Source organism: Hylobates moloch, unplaced genomic scaffold (genome assembly GCF_009828535.3).
Source record: "Hylobates moloch isolate HMO894 unplaced genomic scaffold, HMol_V3 SCAFFOLD_3, whole genome shotgun sequence".
Lineage (NCBI taxonomy): Eukaryota > Metazoa > Chordata > Mammalia > Primates > Hylobatidae > Hylobates > Hylobates moloch.
In genome coordinates this window covers 119,509,471-119,527,303 of record NW_026652278.1, presented here as the reverse complement: position 1 = coordinate 119,527,303, position 17,833 = coordinate 119,509,471, and the positions used below count along the sequence as shown (strand labels likewise).

General features: G+C 38.4%; 1 protein-coding gene across 5 annotated transcripts in view; it reads right to left on the bottom strand.

Annotated features, from left to right (window-relative positions):
• The window catches only part of INTU (inturned planar cell polarity protein), a 92,876-nt gene extending 79,142 nt beyond the window's left edge, over nt 1-13,734 (bottom strand). For 3 of the 5 annotated variants that reach the window (XM_058436735.1, XM_058436737.1, XM_058436734.1), the window contains exon 1: nt 4,077-4,297. In XM_058436735.1, coding sequence (XP_058292718.1) covers nt 4,077-4,222 — 146 coding nt within the window. In that variant the 5' untranslated portion in view covers nt 4,223-4,297. Of the gene's footprint in view, nt 1-4,076; nt 4,301-13,626 lie in introns of those variants that run through there. The other 2 variants (XM_058436736.1, XM_032146981.2) reach the window with 2 other exon arrangements.
• Between the last annotated feature and the right edge of the window lie 4,099 nt (nt 13,735-17,833).

The window sequence follows — 17,833 nt, the reverse complement described above, 5'->3', positions numbered from 1 at the left end:
AGTAGAAAAATGATTTAGAACTGTGTTTTAGAAAGCAAACTGACAGTGGTATGGAAGAAAGACCAGAAACCAGAGAAATCAGAGGCATGCAGATTAGTTAGGAAGCAACTCCACTGGTGCATGGGAAACAGGCAAGAGGCAAGGGGCAAACCTTTTAAGTAAGGCAGTGCCTGTGAGAATGGAGAAGAAAAAACCAGAGAAGGAAGTCAATAGTACCGGAGACATCAGATCTGAAGACAAGAGTAAGGAGATAATGATGTCAGTAAATGAGATGGGTAGCCTTAGAGGAGAAATGGAAGACAATGAATTCTCTTCACACACTGAGCTGGAAGTAAAGATGACAGCAGGGTATTACCATTTTTCATCATAAACCTAGTTATATACCATGTGTCTTTTTAATCTGCATTAAATTAAAAGTAAAAAGGAGTCAGGGTTCACAGCAGAAGAAAAAGTAGGAAATACTATCCTAAATTGGATGTTAATAGTATGGCATCATGAGTCTAAATGAAATATTTTGATGCTTCACAAGTAGTATGTTCCCATGTTAAAAATTCAAGAAAGAGAGGAATGTCAGCATTTCTACACATCATTGAGTTGGGGATATGATGTAACTCTGGCAGAACAAAAATCATAGACCAGCAAAATATTTTGTGTTAGGGCTTTGCTGTACAGATTTTTTTTTTTTTTTTTTTTGAGATGGTGTCTCACTTTGTCACCCAGGCTGCAGTGCAATGGTGCAATCTCGGCTCACTGCAACCTCCACCTTCTGAGTTCAAGTGATTCTCTTGGCTCAGCCTCCCGAGTAGCTGGAATTACAGGTGGACACCACCATGCCTGGCTAATTTTTTGTATCTTTAGGAGAGATGGGGTTTCACCATATTGGCCAGGCTGGTCTCGAACTCATGACCTCAGGTGATCCGCCCACCTCGGCCTCCCAAAGTGCTGGGATTACAGGTGTGAGCCCAGCTTAGAATAGGTCTTTAGTATACAATGATGATAGGGCTTCACTGTACAAAAAAAATAACTTTTTTTTTCTTCAGACAAAATTTTGCTGTCACCCAGACTGGGGTGCAATGGTGTGATCACAGCTTACTGCAACCTCGAACTCCTGAGCTTAAGTGATCCTCCCACCTCAGCCTCCCAAGTTGCAGGACTACAGGCATGTACCATCATGCCTGGCTAATTTTTTTATTTTTTATTTTAGGGATGGGGGTCTCACTACGTTTCCGAGGCTGGTTTCTGACTCCTGGTGTCAAGCAATGCTTCTGCTTTGGCTCCCAAAAGCAGGATACCTGGCCGAGAGATGATCTATTAATGGGGGCAACAACATGGATGAATCTCAAAGTAATTATGCTGAGTAAAAGAAGGCAGACAAAAAAGAACATTCATACTGTACAATTCCATCTTTATAAAACTTTAGAAACTACAAACTCCTATAGAGTGACAAAAAGCAGATAAATGGTTATAGGAGAGGCATAAATGGACTTAAGTAGGTACATGGGGAGACTCTTAGGCGAGATGGATATGTTCATTTTCTTGACAGACGTATACATGTTAAAACATCAAATTGTACATTTAAAATATGTGCAGTTTTTTGTATATTAATTATCCTTCAATGAAGCTATTTTTAAAGTCCCAGAAAAAAATTTAAAGGACATACCTCCCTTCTCCAGCCAATCCTCATGTTTTAGGTAGAAGTTCCTTAGCTTTAGCAGCTAATATCTCGTTTAAAATTATTCCTGTTTCTCTCCATCAGCCAGTTTTAAAACTGATGTAACAACAACAAAAAATTCACTTTGAAAAATTAAAAATCCAAGTCACAACATTGACAAACTCTCTGTAACATGAACTAGGCATATTAGCTGGTAACTTGGCATTGTTGCAGGTGAATGTGTGATTTCTGTTATCTTAATACTAAAACTAGCTAATGGCTCCCTCAACCCAACCAATCCACCAGTATTATCTCTGAAGCCTCCCAGTGCCAACTTAAGACATACTGCAGCAATATAAACTCTTCTTCTTTAACAAACCTAAAACAAACCTATTAAAAGAACTCTACCAGAATTTACCATAATGTAATTTTATCTCAAAGATGATAAACTTTTAAATTCTATATTGACAATCACATACAGCTCAGGTACAAAGCATGTATGAAACAGTAACTTCTAAAAAGAACACGCAGGTAACTAAAACCTTGAAAATTTAGGATACTTTATGTGAGTCAATATGCAGTACAACTTCCTTAGTAAGCTTCATGTAGTCCATGAAATACAATGGGAAATTCATGTCTTTGCTTTAATGAGAAAGACTAAGGTTGGCAGTCCTGTACCTTTGATTAAAGAGTGGTTCTGTGCAAGTTACGAAGGCCACTGTTTATAATGATGACTGCAGCTTAGGGAAGTAAACCTCTACCATAAGGGAAGAACCGAACATAAGCCTTCCTGGTAAGTTCAGCAAATTAACCCTCATGTCCTACAAATCAAGAAGGGACAGACTTAAAATTTGAAACTTGGTAGGACTTGAAATACAGACCAGCAAACATCTTATGATAGGGATTTTCTATACCTTTATTATTACGAGGATAAAGACACTAGAACATTTGGCGTGATTAGTGACATGTGAAAAGCTTAATGATCATTTTTAAAAAGCTAAAATATAACATATATCCATGTATTTTGAATCATGAAATACTTTTACTCTTTTAAGTGACAAGTTCTCCTATCACAAGGTCCTCAGATTGGTCATTTCCTAGGAAACAAAGTTTATTATTTTAATCCCATCAAAGTCATGGTGGCCCATTAGGTATCAGGTGTCTTGAATTCTCACAGTGACAACACTCAGCTGTGCAACCATACATGACTTACAGATTCTCTCTGGGCTAAAAGTATGTGACTCTAAAATGTGGAGAAGCCAAGAGTTTGAGTCTTACACTGTCTATGGCTTCACATACCAAGACCAAATAAGGTTCTATGTAATTCATATTTCCTTCCAGCAGCCTTGTGTAATAATCATGAATTTTAAAATTATTTTTTAATGCCTACAGATTACAAAAAAAAATGATATTTTAAAATTTGTTTAAGTCTTCAAGAATGTATTAAACAGGTTTCCCCACCATACTTTTAAAGACAATGATAAAAATCTTTTACATACTGATAGGTAAAAACAATTGCCAAATAACTGTTGCTCCTACACACACATAAATGATTTGTAACTGTTGTTCCTAAATACACATAAAATGTCATCCTAAAACTGACCATGTATGGTTGTCCATTACTGGGTTAGTTGACATTTTGGCACCAAAACTTTTTCACGATTAGTCATTCACTTCAAGCTACTGCTAGTTGACTTTTCTAAAGTTCTTAATCCATAGCAGTAAGGGATAGATTTTTCTTAAAAATGAAGTAGCACTGAGTACTGTGAATCAAAATAACCTTTTCATGGCATTATTAAGAAGGTGAAAACCTTTAGGTATCTGTATTTTAAAAAATTAAATTATGACGTAAACTGGAAAACAAGAAAATCATGGAGATGCATAGGAAAATAGAGCAGAAATATCCAGAAGTGCTGAGAGGTTGTCCTTGATGGTGAGACTATGGGTGGGCATTCCTTCTGTTATATAGCTATTCATTTCCATAACGGATAAAAGCTACATAAATTTAACAACTGCCTTATAAAACGTGTAGGGTGTCTCTCCACTCCAAATACTAAAGAGATTAAGCCACAAAGGTCACACCAAAGAAGCAAGAAGACACTGCCATCGGAACAGAGTTTTTTGAACACTGTTACAGATATATCCTCCTATGGCCTAGACAGAGCCCATGACCAAAAAGAGGAGATTCTCCTCATCTAAGAATCATTAAAAAACAAACAAAGAAACAAACAAAACCTACAGTAGCAAAGAATGGCATCGTCATTTCTGCTCATACAATGGAATGTGGTGCAATTAAATCCCATTTATTATAGAACCCCATATACTCGATTCCAACCACGCCAACACCCTTGCAGTTCCCCCAGCCCACGTGTATATTCTCTGGATTGAAGGGATGGGCTTAATTGTCCCTCTTTGAAAACCTTACTCATAATCGCTACTCGCTGAGGAATATGAACCCGAGCCGCTGACCCGATCTTCAAAATCATAGTCCTCATCTTCTTCTTGTGAAGAGGGGTCTCTAGGGAGCTCGTCTGAGCTCGGACGCGAATCGCACGAAGCCACAGAGGCCATCGTCAGGAATGTAATAGCTACGAGTGGAGTAATTCAAATCTCGCAGCTACAGCTTGCTGAGGCCGCCATGTTGCCTCTGCTTGGGAAGCGGCAGAGGCCATGTGACCACCAATCCTTAGCTGCAATTGGTGGCAGGTCGCGTTGCCAGGGAGACGGGGAAGCTTCCCAGAAGAAACAAGGAGAACAGAAAGCAGCCAATGGGCTGAAACTTCGAGGAGGGCTTCTCGGTTGGAAGGTAGAAATAGCTAAAACTTCACCGCTTACGCTTCCCGGAACGCTCTTCCTTAGAGCAGCATAACTTGTTAAAACAGGCGGAGATCCACTGGGTTTTTCCCCTTTTTCTTCCAGTGCTGGATATCCAGTTTGCTCTTTGTCCTGTGTTTCTAATGCCTAACAGCTGTCGGTCAGCCTGGATTTCCTTCGAGGTGAAGGAAACCGCACTTTAGCTTTCCTTAGGACCGCATCCGTGCAAGTAATGGACGCTTTTAAGCAACGCGATCTAGATGTTAATGTAAATGCGCTCCATTGTTTTATGGGTTTCGTATTGTTTCGCAATTGCAAACATTTTCACGGTTATCCCAAGTGGGTATTGTAGAGTGCCACAAATGAGTGGCAATCCTGTGGAATCAACTTCATGTTCATTTTCTAACTCAAAATTTTATAATCTAATTAAGTGTTCTCATTACTAAAGTTGGAAGTGTAAACAGGTAAAATCTACCTGTTATTTATGAATACCTATATCAAGTATTTTTTAAGTACAAAAATAACAGCTAGCATTGATTGAGAGTCAGCCTTGGCTCTGCTTACTTTATTCATATACAATGCTGAGCATTCACATACTATGAAGTAAATATTTTCTCTATATTAAAATAAGGAAACTAAGCTTTAGAGAAGTTATGCATCTTACTAATGGTTACATGGCTAGCAGTCAACAAAGTCAACCAAGAAATGAACCTAAGTCAATAACCATTACATGAAATTTCCTCCCTCAGAACCCAGTAATTCAACTATTAGAGATCTACTCTGAGAAAGGATGCAAATTTATAAAATTTGTAAAACTGAAAAGCTGAAAGCAATCTTAAAATGTCAAACAATGGGGAAAAGTTAAATATATATAAAATATGATGATTATAACTAGAATGTGTTCAGAGTAAAGCATGGGGGAAATGTTCATGTTGCAGCATGTAAAAAAAGGATATAATGTTATTTTATGATCTCAAAGGCTAGGTGCTGGGGATTCTCTAATGGGCAATTATAACATAGTGATAAGTATTACAATAAATACAAGGTTCTAACGGAATATCCAGAAAAAACCAAAGTAGTATACGTGGGGCCATGACAAATTTCTTAGAGGAAGTATTAATTTGTATTGTTATTATGGCATGGTTCCAACAGAGAAAGAGTAATGGGAGATGAGTCATCACATGGCCGGTATGGGTATATGCATGGAGAACTCAAAGAAACCTGAATTGTAGCTGTTGCAGGGGCAGAAAAACTCTACCTCCATCTTCTTAGGGTCCTAGCTGGGCCTGAGAATTAAACTTACCTAAAATAGATTAACAAAAGAAAAAGCAACTGGAACTTATACAGATTTTGAGGCCCTGCTCCACATCAACAGGATCAGAATCTCCAGGGGAGGGGCCTGGAAATCTCTATTTCAAACAAGTGCCCCCTGTGATTCAGCAAACTTGGGGAACTGCCCTAAATTTTCTCTTAGTTCTGTGCTTCATACATACAGGCCAACTGGCCATTCCTTGAATAGGCTGGAACCCACTCCCACCTCGCGAATTTGAGCCTGGCAGACAGACCTCTCTCCTTGCTCTAGAATCCAAGTTTTACATGGCAGGGGAGCCCTTATAAAGAAATGAAGACCCAAAGAAGCAGTTAGTCGTTAACTTATATACTGGATTGGACAAAGAATAGTTAGTTGTGAAGAAGCAACTAAACTAAATTGGGAAGCTTAAAAGATAAGTTATTTTAACAAGGTCTGTACAGAATTCTCTTGGTTTCACTTCTATGCCCTTGAGAATAAGAATGTTACATTTTTCTAGTATAGGGAGGGTGTCTTTCACATGGGAGCTTCATCTGCTGCTTTTAAGAAACAGCACAAAGGCACTTGCTGTTTTTCAAGTGTATTAAACTTAAATGGCCAGGATAGTATATTTTACCTCCCTCACAGCCAAACAAGCTGCAGTATGCAGCTTATACTTTTAAGCTGAAGTTTAGTTGTATTTACATTAACTGTACATTACATGTACAAATATACATTAAACTATGTACATGTGAATTTGTACATTACATGTACAAATGTACATTAAACTATATACATTTGAATTTCCTAGGTTTTATGGTTTTGTTTTAATTTCTAAATGTGCTTTTTATAGTGTTATAACAGCTATTACATTTTGTAATTTATTTGTATTAATTCATAAAATTGTTTTCATCTTATATAGGAGCTATAAAGCACAGTTTATACCTCATTTATTTAAAATTATAATTAAAAAACTTAAGTCATCCATGGAAATCCACAAGAGTTTTTTCCTTAAAAGAGGTCTATATGTTACTAAAGGTGAAGATCAGGAGGAGGAGTTTGTAAAGGGGTAATGGGCAAAAGGAGTGTCAGAGGCATTTGAACCAGAGCGACTCCATCTTGAATAGGGGCTAGGTAAAATAAGGCTGAGACCTACTGGGCTGCATACCCAGGAGGTTAGGCATTCTTAGTCACAGGATAAGATAGGAGGTCAGCACAAGATCCAGGTCACAAAGACCTTGCTGATAAAACAGGCTGCGGTAAAGAAGCCAGCCAAAACTTACCAAAACCAAGATGGCTACAAAAGTGACCTCTGGTCATCCTCACTGTTCACTATACCTGAATCATAATTAGAGTAATGAGCAGTGAGGATAATGAGCATTAGTTGCTAAAAGACACTCCCATCAGCACCATGACAGTTTACAAATGCCAGGGCAATGTCAGGAAGTTATCCAATATGTTCTAAAAAAGGGAAGACCCCTCAGTTCTGGGTATTGCTCGCCCCTTTCCCAGAAAACTCATGAATAATCCACCCCTTGTTTAGCATATAATCAGGAAATAACTATAAGTATACTCAGTCAAGCAGCCCATGCCGCTGCTCTGCCTATGGAGTAGCCCTTCTTTTTTCCTTTACTTTCTTAATAAACTTGTGTTCAATTTACTCTATGAACTTGCCCCGAATTCTTTCTTGGGTAAGGTCCAAGAACTCTCTCTCTCAGGGTCTGGATTGGGACCCCTTTCTGGTAACAGGAGGTCCTTGAGGTGGTAGGAGGGGATAGCATCCAAGGCACAGAAGGAGGGATATTACCTCCCTGGACACCTCTTCCCTAAAACTAGGGGGAAGAGCCAAAGAAGGGTGCTGGTGTGGATGGTGACTTGCCAGTTTCAGGCAGGAAGCTGAGGCAGTCTCCATGTGACAGTGTTTATCGTCTGGTAAGTAGGCTGCAACCTTGCCAGCTGAAAGTGATGGAGGAAGTAATGAGGTCAGAAGTTTGAAGAAAGTGGAGACAGGAAGGAAGGGAAACAAATATTTCCATTAGCATTGAGATCCAACAAAAAATGTATTACTTTTAAAATCAGAGAAACAATATTATTTTAAAAAGCTGGAGTTACTATACTCATTATTTTGAGTTTCATGGTAAAATATACATGCTTACTTTCGCCACAATCTTAAACATTAGAAATGATTTAAGATCCCATTTCAAAATAAAAAGTGCTTTAGGTACCTCTTTAATAAGTTAATCTTTCCTTGTTTTAAAAGCAACTTATTGGAAGTAAAAAATAAAATAAGATATTCAAAAAGGACATTTACAAATTTTAGTAAAATATCACATTTTCTTCCTACAAATTTTTCATCAATTTTTTTTTGTAAGCATCTAACAGTTTCATACCCTGCCTCATAAACCTTGCATGGCACCTCCTTAAATAAAGAACAAGGTCCAAACTGTGTAGCTTCTTTTAAATTTTTTTCTCCAATTCTACAAACAATTGAACACCAATTCGGAGTTAAATGCTTTATTCCATGTTACATCTTAATCAAGCTGATCAACCTTCCTATTCAAAAGAATCAACTGGAGCTTGTTATACAGATTTTGAGGCCCTCACTAGTCATTCCCTGAATAGGCTAGAACCCACTTCCACCTCCTGAATTTGAGCCTGGCAGACAGACCTCTCTCCCTGTTCTAGAATCCATCATCTACATAACCTTGAGCAAATGACCTCCATAAGCTTCACTTTCCTTATCTGTAAATTCAGATAATGGTACTTACTTCACAGGACTGTTTGGAATCTAATGAGTTAATGCATGTAAAATACCTAGCACATAAAGCGTCAATAAAACAGCTATTTTATCTCATTTACTCACACAGTTCTCTTACTGTGGAATGATACTTACCCAAGATTCATTTGTTGAAATACTACACCTTTCTTCAAGATCCAATTCAAATAGCACCTTTTTCCAAAAGCCCTCCTACACACATCTCCTACCTCAGTACGAATTCCTTTTTCTACTCTTTCCTCATAATCTATCCCATAAAATTAGGTGACAACTAATATCAGTCTGTCTTATATCTAAAATAGGAATACATCTATCATTGCCACCAAATGACAATCTCCTGGAGAACCTGACTGGGTCTTTTTTTTTTTTTTTTCTCTTTAGTCTTTCACTTGTCACAAGGCTGAACTGGAGCAAAAAATGCCACATGAAAGTATACCTGCTAGGACGTTAGCTATATCCCTGAGTTACGTTAACTCTCTTGGCTAATTTACTTCCATGTGTTAGTTAAATGGATAAAAGTGAGCAACAACAAAATTTACCACCTTGCTTGATCTTTCATCAAAGAAGAAATAATAGCAATCATTTTTATCCTTATTTTAATTTTCAGGGTGTAGTATCAATTAGTCATATTTCTAAATTTACATATCATATTTCTACTAACCTTACTAATATTTAATAAGCTTAAATATTTTAAGATTTTTGAAAGCATGAAGAAAGGAAAGGAATAGGATGCCATTTTCAGGGCCTTTAAAAGAATGTTCTGTATGTTTCATAATTAGCAATTGCAAGAAGATTTAAGAGATTTAGACTGGGGTATATTTTCATTTTCCCTTTTCCACTACGAAATGACCAGCCATCTTCTGAAGCCCAAATATGTTTAATTTAATTCATATGAGACATGACATCCTTATTTCCATAGATTACCATCTTGATTAGGCAAACAATACAATTCTGACATAAAATACACCAGATAAGGACATAATTAAATATTTAGTATCATTAGCAGGTTCAGGAGCTCTTTCTCTAGTAGTAATAGAAGCTAGCAATGAGAAGTAAATGAAAATAGGGCCACATGAGGTCATATTCATTAAAAATTTAAACTACAAGGTAAAAATTACGTAAGAGTTTTGTTAGAAACTAATATTGCCTTAATTGTGAACACAGAAATAATAATACTTTATGAACTATGTGGTAATAATGACAGCCATAATTATTTTTAAAATATGAATAAATAACTTGGTAGACCAACAAAATAGCATTTTAGAAAGTGAGACTTTATTATGTAGAATATTTCAAATTTCAGAGTTTATATATCAAAATAACATTTCAGCAATCCTAAATGTACAGAATTGCATTATGGTCTAAAATTCTCATTTCCCTCTATAAAAGTTGAATTACTTGTTAAAATGCATAGAACTTACCTGCAATAAGATGATATATTCCACATTTGAATAGTAATGGAATACAGATGAGAATCCAGAAGCACAAGTGAGACTAAAATAGATGACACAAAGCTCAAGCCCAAAACCCAATTCATTTACTCCTATTTCTTTTCATTTTATATCTTCATTTACAAGTTATAACAAATTTGGCAAGCTGTTCTACCACTATAGATCAATAGCTGCCAATCAGAAGGAAAGAAGGCTCCCTTAAAACAGGAATACAACAACCCCGGAAATTGTTGATGGCTGACAATCTGCTGATGAAGAGGAAAGTAGAAAACAAAAGGCAGACATGAGAATTACCAAAAAACCATAGTTTATAAATGACTGCCAAATGCCCTAAGTAGCACCTAAAAAAAAAAAATTCACAGCATTGTTGAATCCTACAATAATTTGACATCGACTGTAAAAAATACTTGATAATCTGTAAGTGCCATGCATTCTCCAGTCAGGGGATCCAAGTTCTCATCCTGATTTTGGCACCAATAACCAAGTGGAAGTGGATAAAGTCAGTTTCCTCATCTGAAGGTAGCAATAATAATCTCTGCCTACTCTACAGGGTTGCTGAATATCAAATGAGATAACCCTTGAAATCTAATGCCTTATACCTTAAGAAACAGAGCAGTGTGTACTTTATACTATATTTTCAAAAGCTTTTGGTTTTTTAATTATTCATTTTAGTTTTTATTTTTAGATCTTAAAAAGATATTATATACTCTTTTACTAACAGGAATATTACTTAATTGGGCATACCCCCTGAGAATTCTGGATAGCTGCGGTATTTTGAATTTGCATATTTTCACCTTTGGTAAGAGTATGAAATTTGGGTCATCGAAAATTTTGAGAATCACCTCTAGTTCACTCTCTCCACTGGCTTAGGGGTCAAAAAACCAGCACTCTAGCCTGGACCAGCACCATTCATTAGCTGTTAGGCCTTGGGCAAAGTCACTTGGCTGAATCTTCTCAGAATCTTTAGGAATAGCTATCATTTTGTGTTTTGTTTTAGTTTTTTATTATAGAACAGTTGTTAACATAATCCCTTATATTTGACAGAACTTTAGTTTTATAAAGCACTTCCATATCATCAGAAATTCACGCCAACACCTTGTGAGGTGGTTATTATCCCTTTATATTACAGAAAGAACAGGGGAAAATACAAATAAGTTGGAAGTCTTGCCAAGTCACACGACTACTGTGCAACAGAAGAATTAGGACTCCAAGGAAATGATTAATTTGCAATAGTATTGTGCATATGTTTTTTTAAAAAAAATTTGCAAAATACTGAGTATTTATAGGATTGTTTGGTTATTATAATCAAGATGACACAAAAATAACTTAAGTAACTGAGAAATACAATACGGATGCTTTTCCTTGACTCAGACAACTTATGTGTAACTTTTTTCAAAAAGCAGAATAGCTAAATTTATTTTGCTGAGCTATTGTTATTTTAGTATTGACATTTTGAAGTTAGCACCTCATGCAGAGAAAAGTTTTCAACTTTGCTTTAATTTTGTTTTGGCTGAAGTATCTTTTTCAAAAGCACAGCAATTTAATGCTTTACATTTTAAAAACCATATTTGCAATGGAAAATATACAAGTAATTTAAAAAAGGATACACTCACAAGACTTACCCTTTAAAGTAAGACGTTAAAATAAAATAGAATAGTCTGTTATTTTCTCTTAATAACATGGCTACTAGTCTCTCCAATTGCCAAATTTTGTATATAATTTACAATGGATGTTTTAAAGGAAAAACATAGAAGTTTTGTAACAGTAATACTTTTAAAATAGGCCATGCATTGATATAGTTCATGAAAACTATGATAAGTACAAGTATGATTTAAGGGTTATCAAATCTCCCTAATTTATATAATATTATGCCTAAACAAATCTGTGTATATACAAGCAAAAGACATTTGATTAGATGTGAACTTGTGTGAAATACAGATGCATTAAATCAAAGAGAAACCTCTACAGATGTCTAAGTTTTTTAAGTGTGTGTTTGAAAACACTAAATAATAACCACTAATAAGAGTAATGCATTGCAGTAGCAAAAACGATTTTCGTATAATGTTAAAAAGAAAGCACCGTTAGCCATGATACTGACAAACACATTTATAGTTCCAGATTCCATTGGTTCCTCTAGCATATGAGAGCAGTTATTTGTAATTCAGATAAAGTAGCCTTTCATTGTAATACTGAGCAGGTTATTCTAGAAATATTCCACTACTTCCGAAATAATCATCTCAGTCTTGATGACTATAGCTTAAACATATTCTTTTGCCTAGTTTATTCGGACAGGTTTGTGCTTTGGATCTGAAACCCTAAAGTGTTCATCAGTTTGAAATTTTTTGGCACTTGACATTTAAAACATGAGAAATATAAAGAAATTCTGTTGCAGCAAGGTCTTAAGCTTTTAAAATTAGCACCCCTCCCGGCTTTACAACAAAGTCATGCTGTGAATCAGTTTTTAGTTAATGCTTCTTGGGATTTATTCCTGAACTATAATTTTATCGAATGCAGGGGGAATTGTCTTTGGGAATTTAGCAGAATACCCTTTTCACCGCTCGTTAAATAATATTTTATTTTATTTGGCAGGGGCTCTTTGGGGGTTGGGGGAAACCAACTGCAGAAAATTGCAGGTTTCAGAAGACAGCTCTGAAATCGTAGACACCCGATTTCTCCCTTGCACACTTTTCTTTTTTACTCACACTTCCAATAGAACAGGATTTCTACAGCTCATATGGTTTTGTACAAAGACTTAAAAGGGCCACTTGAAACGTTTACAGATGAGAGGGCTCACATAAACCTCCCCCTGACAGATATTTACTAAGCGCCACTTACTCTTTCTCGCCACAAATGTATTCAAAAGATACTTTAGATATATTTCTAAGAGTTTTTCTTTCCCTACAACGTCTTATGAAGGCCAGGCCTTCCTAGAGCTAAAGCAGCATTAACTGCTTGGTATTTCATCCATCCTCTCTTAAAATGGAAAGACAATTAGCTCTTCATGTGGACTATTTCTTTCTCTTCTATAAACCCATCACTGTAACCACAGGATTTAATATTTGTTAGTCTATTTTGCATGAAGGGTAAGGTTGGACGAAAGTACCGGCAGTTAAAATTAATGCACTAGCAGCTTACAGAAAGTTAGGGTTCTCATTCTTCCTAGAGAAACTCTTAAATTTCTTTTGTGCAGCTGTTGGTGTGTGGGCGCAAGCGCATGCGCGCGCGTGTGTGGGAGGGGGGTGGGGTAGAATTAGATTTGTTAGAAAAGAAGCTCTTTCCCATTCCAGTCACAACTAAAGTTCAAACAAAACTCTTAGCTTGCTGGAAGAAGCCTGGAGGTGTTAAGGGGCAGCTTCGCTTAATCTTACTTTCTCTTCTTCCTAAGGTAGCGTTTTCCGGAGGAGATGGGTGACCGGGACCCGCGCGGGGCCAGTCTCGGCAGCGGGACAGGGTGGATCGCTGGCACCCGATTCTGGAAAGGGTGGGGTGAAGGTCCCAACGGCCCTCCGCGGCCAGCGCCGCACTAAGGCGAATCCCAAGTCAGATGCTTCCAGAAAGACCCCAGAAAGAAAAGCGGCCCCTCCCTCACCAACATTCCCGGGGCAAGAAGGCGGTCTCGCCCCCCGCCCCGGGGCCCTGCACTGACCTGTGTAACAGGACACGCTGCACTGAGTCCAGGTCCTCCAGGCTGCGGGGGGCAGGTTTGGGGATGCTGGACCTGCCCACCTGAAACATGCCCACTGGAGACTCGCTGCAGGGGCGGACGACAGGTCACCCAGGTCCCAGCCTCGGCTCCCGCCGAACCACCTGGCCCCCGCACAGCTCCGGCCGCCGCGGGGCACCTGGAGGTGCCAGCCTCCGACGCGCGGAAGCCGAGGGCTGAAGGCCGTGGTGTCAGCGACGGCGGCCCCTCCTTCGCCCGCGTGCTCCCCTGCCGGTCTCGGAGCCCGGCGCATTGACGGGCGGCGCGGCCACTCCTAGCTGTGGGGGCCCGGGGCAGGTGGGGGCTCTGTGGGCCGCCACCCCCACCCGGGCTCTCGAAGTCCAGGCTGCCCCCTCTTCCACGTCTGGGTTTCTCCGGTCTCTTCCACTGGCGCAACACGCAGCCTGTCTCTGGCGCTGGGGGCGAGCCGTCGAGCGCCTCCGGACCCCGCCGCCTGGCGCTGCCCTCTTTCGCCGCCTAGTGCGGGATGCAGTTCTTCACCCTCCCTTCCAGGACAGCGAGGCCGCCTCGGCCAGGGACACCCGCGTCCAGGCGCCGCCCCCAGTGTAGGAAACTACCACCTGCAGCTTCTAGCGCTGCAAACAAGGGAGGAGTGGAGGAAACTCTCAAGGGCCTCTGAGGCTCTGGCTGCTCTGTGGAAGACCCGAAAATGAGTGGGGAAGAGGCAAAGTAGTTGTCTGTTCTTGATAGGAGTTTAAATTCAGTCTGAAGAAGCCATATACCTTCATCTGTCCATGCAAATGTGTATTATCACTTGCTATGTGCCAGGCCGAGTTCTAGTCCTTGCAGGTACAAGAGTGAATAAAAGGTGGACTCTAGGCCGGGCGCGGTGGCTCACGCTTGTAATCCCAGCACTTTGGGAGGCCGAGGCGGGCGGATCACGAGGTCAGGAGATTGAGACCACGGTGAAACCCCGTCTCTACTAAAAATACAAAAAAAATTAGCCGGGCGTGGTGGCGGGCGCCTGTAGTCCCAGCTACTCGGAGAGGCTGAGGCAGGAGAATGGCGCGAACCCGGGAGGCGGAGCTTGCAGTGAGCCGAGATTGGCCACTGCACTCCAGCCTGGGCGACAGAGCGAGACTCCGTCTCAAAAAAAAAAAGGTGGACTCTGACTTGTCTAGTGTGGCTTTATTCTCTTTTTGGGTGATTTATTTGCTTTAAAATACACTTGACCCCAGGAGACAGTCTCTACTCTAGGGCATTAGGTGTTTCAGTGAACTATTCTATGGCCTGTGGTCAAAGAGAAGACAAAATTAGCTTGGTGGTTTTTCCATCGTGGGAAAAGTGACGCGTGTGTGACTTCTTACTGTAGACTGTCCCTAAGTCAGAACCGGCCAGAATGGTAAGGGGAACCACTGAAGGAGAATAAATGGAGAAACTGGAGCATAGTAGTTTAAAATGTGAGCTACCATAGGTTATAGATTACAGATTAATGATAAATGGTAATAGATTAATTTTAAACTTTAGGGTAATTAGCTCGGACTTGGCTACTCTAGGACTAGACTGTAGGACCTCTGAATGTCATTATCTGCAGATCTTTTCTCTTAGGTCCATTTCTCCAATCAGGGATGTCTTTCTGGCTGCCAAGTGGGTTAAGAGAGTGAATGATGGAGGCCCCATCTCTTAGCATATAGACTTTTACTTAATTCTTCTCTTTTCAGTAAGTTGCCTTACCCCTGGTCTACACTGTACCTGTGTTCTTAAGTCCACTGCATCAAGAATCTGAAAATGTTCATGTCTTTTGATTCAGAAATTAATCCCCAGGAAATGATAAAAAGTGAGGGTCGTGATGTTCTTTGCAGTACATTATTACAGCAAAAATATGAAAGGTATAAATGTCCAAAATTAATATAACTACCTACATAGATTAAAGTTCATTCATACAGTGATCTAATACATATTTATTAAAAGGAAGTTTAAATAAAATGCTTAATGGCATAAGAAAATATTTATGACTTAAACTTTAGTAAATATTCAGGAGACAAAATTGTATATTCAGTTTTTTGTTGCTACGTAAAAATTGGGAAATTGATTGGATGGACATGCACCAAATCTTAAAAATGATTATACCTGGAAGTAAAGTTATGAATGATTTTTTCTTGTAGTTTTCCATGTTACATTTTTTACAATAAATATATATTATTTTTATAATCAGAATGTATTCAATCCATTGTGGGAATGTAAATGTGTGAAAAGAATGATTTATAATCCCACTTGGGAGGCTGAAGGGGGAGGATACCTTGAGCCCAGAAATTCAAAACCACCCTAGGCAACATAGCAAGATCCCCCACTCTTAAAAACAAAAAACAAAACAAAATCCAGATTGATTTGAAGAATAGCTGGTGGCAACTGAATTTGTGGGTAATAATTTCCAATTATTATCTATTTCAGATTACCATTCTCAGGTATACATAAGTGGTTTTGCAAAATATTTTGTCATTTAAGGGTACAAGGGTAGCCTACATTTTAAAAAAAGACCATTACTAATCTTTTATATAGAGAATAGTTATTTTGTAAATCAGATATTTGCTGTTTTTTTTTACTATAATAATTTATCTTTTGTTGAAACTACTACGTAAGTTTTCCGTCTGACTTCAGATTTTGTGAAAAGTCCATGTTCTCACTTACAAGTGGGAGCTAAACATGCTGTACTCATGGACATAAAAATGGCAACAATAGACACTGGGGACTACTAGAGGGAGAAAGGAGGGAGGGGAGCAAAGGTTGAAAAACTAACTTTTGGGTACTATGCTCAGTACCTGGGCGGTGGGATCATTCGTATCCCAACCCTCAGCATCAGGTAATATACCCAGGTAACAAACTTGCACATGTACCCACTGAATGTAAAATAAAAGTTGAAAAACAAGTCAGTAGTAAACGTTAAAAATGTTTTGTGTGAAAAGTTTACGATGTTATAAACCGCTATTCAATTACGTGTTCAAAATAAATCTTCATTTATGTATGTTTTCTTAAAGTAGGATTTACCTATAGCTACTTGTGGGTGAGAAAATATTCTATACGTTCAAATTTATTCTAGACAATGACAACTTATATCTCATAACAGAATAATTCATTTAACATGGAAACTTTTACCACTAAAAGATTCTCACCATGTTTTTATGTTTGTATATTAATTGGATTGTTTCAATCATACTTTCCTTATAGTAACTTATAAGGAAAATAAGGTAAAATATTTGCAACATGTATTTTGAGATGAACAACCTGTACAGAGGGAGAGGTTGATGATACAAAAGAAAAATGAGATCATTGGTACTGCCAAGTCTCAGAGTTAGGAGAAAATGGTATATTAGTGCACAACTGGAGGTCTCACCTTGGACTAGAAGAGGCACACTTCATTATTATTATTACCGTAATTTTCTGCATTTCATAGTAGAGATTTTTAAATAAAAATTGACAGCTACCAGAGAAATCAGGACAGAGCCATACCTTTTCACTAATTTTAGGTGTCCTTACAAAAAACCAAACACCGCATGTTCTCACTCATAGGTGGGAATTGAACAATGAGAACTCATGGACACAGGAAGGGGAACATCACACTCCGGGGACTGTTGTGGGGTGGGGGGAGGGGGGAGGGACAGCATTAGGAGATATACCTAATGCTAAATGACGAGTTAATGGGTGCAGCAAACCAACATGGCACATGCATCCATATGTAACAAACCTGCATATTGTGCACATGTACCCTAAAACCTAAAGTATATAAAAAAAAAAATTTTAGGTGTCCTTATCCTTTCTGACCTTTATCAATAATGGTTTCCATAATGATTTTTAGACTTTTGCCTTAGAGAAATAAATACCTTTATAAAAAAGAAAAAACCCACCCTAGTTTTAGGCTCATAGAATATTGGTACTATTTTTTAATGCATCATGTATAAATTGATCTCCTCTAATAGATTCTAAAGCTTTTTGAGGTCAAATCATGTCAAGAAGCTTTAGAATCTATTAGGTAGTACATGATTTGACCTCAAGCATCCATATATGTTGAGTGACTGCATCCTGGATCATGCTTGCTTCTGAAGGTGAAATCCTGGGTCAACTCAGTATTGACTTGAAGTTTGAGAGAGCTGTTTTCACTGGCTCGCTACAGGGTTCTATACTTGACCTAGTT